This window comes from Aptenodytes forsteri, unplaced genomic scaffold, assembly GCF_000699145.1.
Source record: "Aptenodytes forsteri isolate BGI_AS27 unplaced genomic scaffold, ASM69914v1 Scaffold1, whole genome shotgun sequence".
Classification (NCBI taxonomy): Eukaryota; Metazoa; Chordata; class Aves; order Sphenisciformes; family Spheniscidae; genus Aptenodytes; species Aptenodytes forsteri.
This window is the reverse complement of record NW_008795035.1, coordinates 4,607,003-4,608,071: the sequence shown is the minus strand read 5'-3', so window position 1 is coordinate 4,608,071 and position 1,069 is coordinate 4,607,003. Positions and strand designations below refer to the sequence as shown.

General features: G+C 54.9%; 1 protein-coding gene across 1 annotated transcript in view; it reads right to left on the bottom strand.

Moving 5' to 3' along the window:
• Nucleotides 1-1,069, bottom strand: part of MEX3B (mex-3 RNA binding family member B) — a 9,982-nt gene that overhangs the window by 3,986 nt on the left and 4,927 nt on the right. The window contains exon 3 of the mRNA XM_019471322.1: nucleotides 877-1,069. Within this exon, the coding sequence (XP_019326867.1) occupies nucleotides 877-1,069 (193 nt within the window). The remainder of the gene's footprint in view (nucleotides 1-876) is intronic.

Genomic DNA, 1,069 nt, shown 5'->3' with positions numbered 1-1,069 from the left:
CACGTCAGCCCACAGCCCTGGCACACACCCAAGGGCATCGCAAGCGGCCACCGACACATCTGCCATGCAAAACTGCCCCAAAACTACCAGCGTGCAGTTCACAGGAACGGCAACAAAAAAAAGGAGCGTGCAGAAAAACTGCACGGCCAGAAAAAAAATAAAATAAAATGCAAGCAGCCCTAACAAATCAACACACCCGCCAGTCCACATTCCTGCTCAGCGCTTTCCTTTCGGAAAAATAAAATCGGTTCTTAGGAAGGTGAGGAGCAGCGGCTGTACCGAATGAGCCACACTCCCCACTGCGGATGCTTTATTCCAATCCCATTGTTCCACTTCCCCACTCCATTTCTCTTCCTTAAAAATAATCCACGATTTCTAACTTCGGGGGGGGGGAAGGCACCGAGGCTCCCATTTTCTTCCCGTTTCCTCTTGCAAATCTAACTTTTGCAGCCGGGGGAAAGGAGCGATTTTTTATTATTTTCGTGATTTTTTTTTTTTTTTTTCCCCCCCTCCCGGCAGCTGAAAGTGCATCTCGAAACCGATGCATAACGCTCCTCGGAAACATCACGTCTGCTGCACTTTCTTTGTCTGGGGGAAGCCGGCACTGGCCACCACGGTAGGGCTTGCAGTTTTCATGGGAATGGCCAGTGTCGCATCTGAGCCGCACGCCCGGCAGCGCGGAGGGGAGACCCGCTCACCCACACCCCCTCGCATGCAGTCACCCACCTTGTCTCCCCACTATCTCAGCGACATGCTCCGAGCTGGGCACCGGGACGCATTCAGTCATGTTCACGCTCTTTTTCCGAGGCTCGCTGTCGTAAATGGAGCCCGTCTCGTCGTTGTCCAGCCCCAGCAGGGAGAGATGCAGTCACCCACCTTGTCTCCCCACTATCTCAGCGACATGCTCCGAGCTGGGCACCGGGACGCATTCAGTCATGTTCACGCTCTTCTTCCGAGGCTCGCTGTCGTAAATGGAGCCCGTCTCGTCGTTGTCCAGCCCCAGCAGGGAGAGCTGATCCAGGGCGATCTGAAGGGCTCTTTGGTCATCCAGGGTCTCTCCCCCTCCACC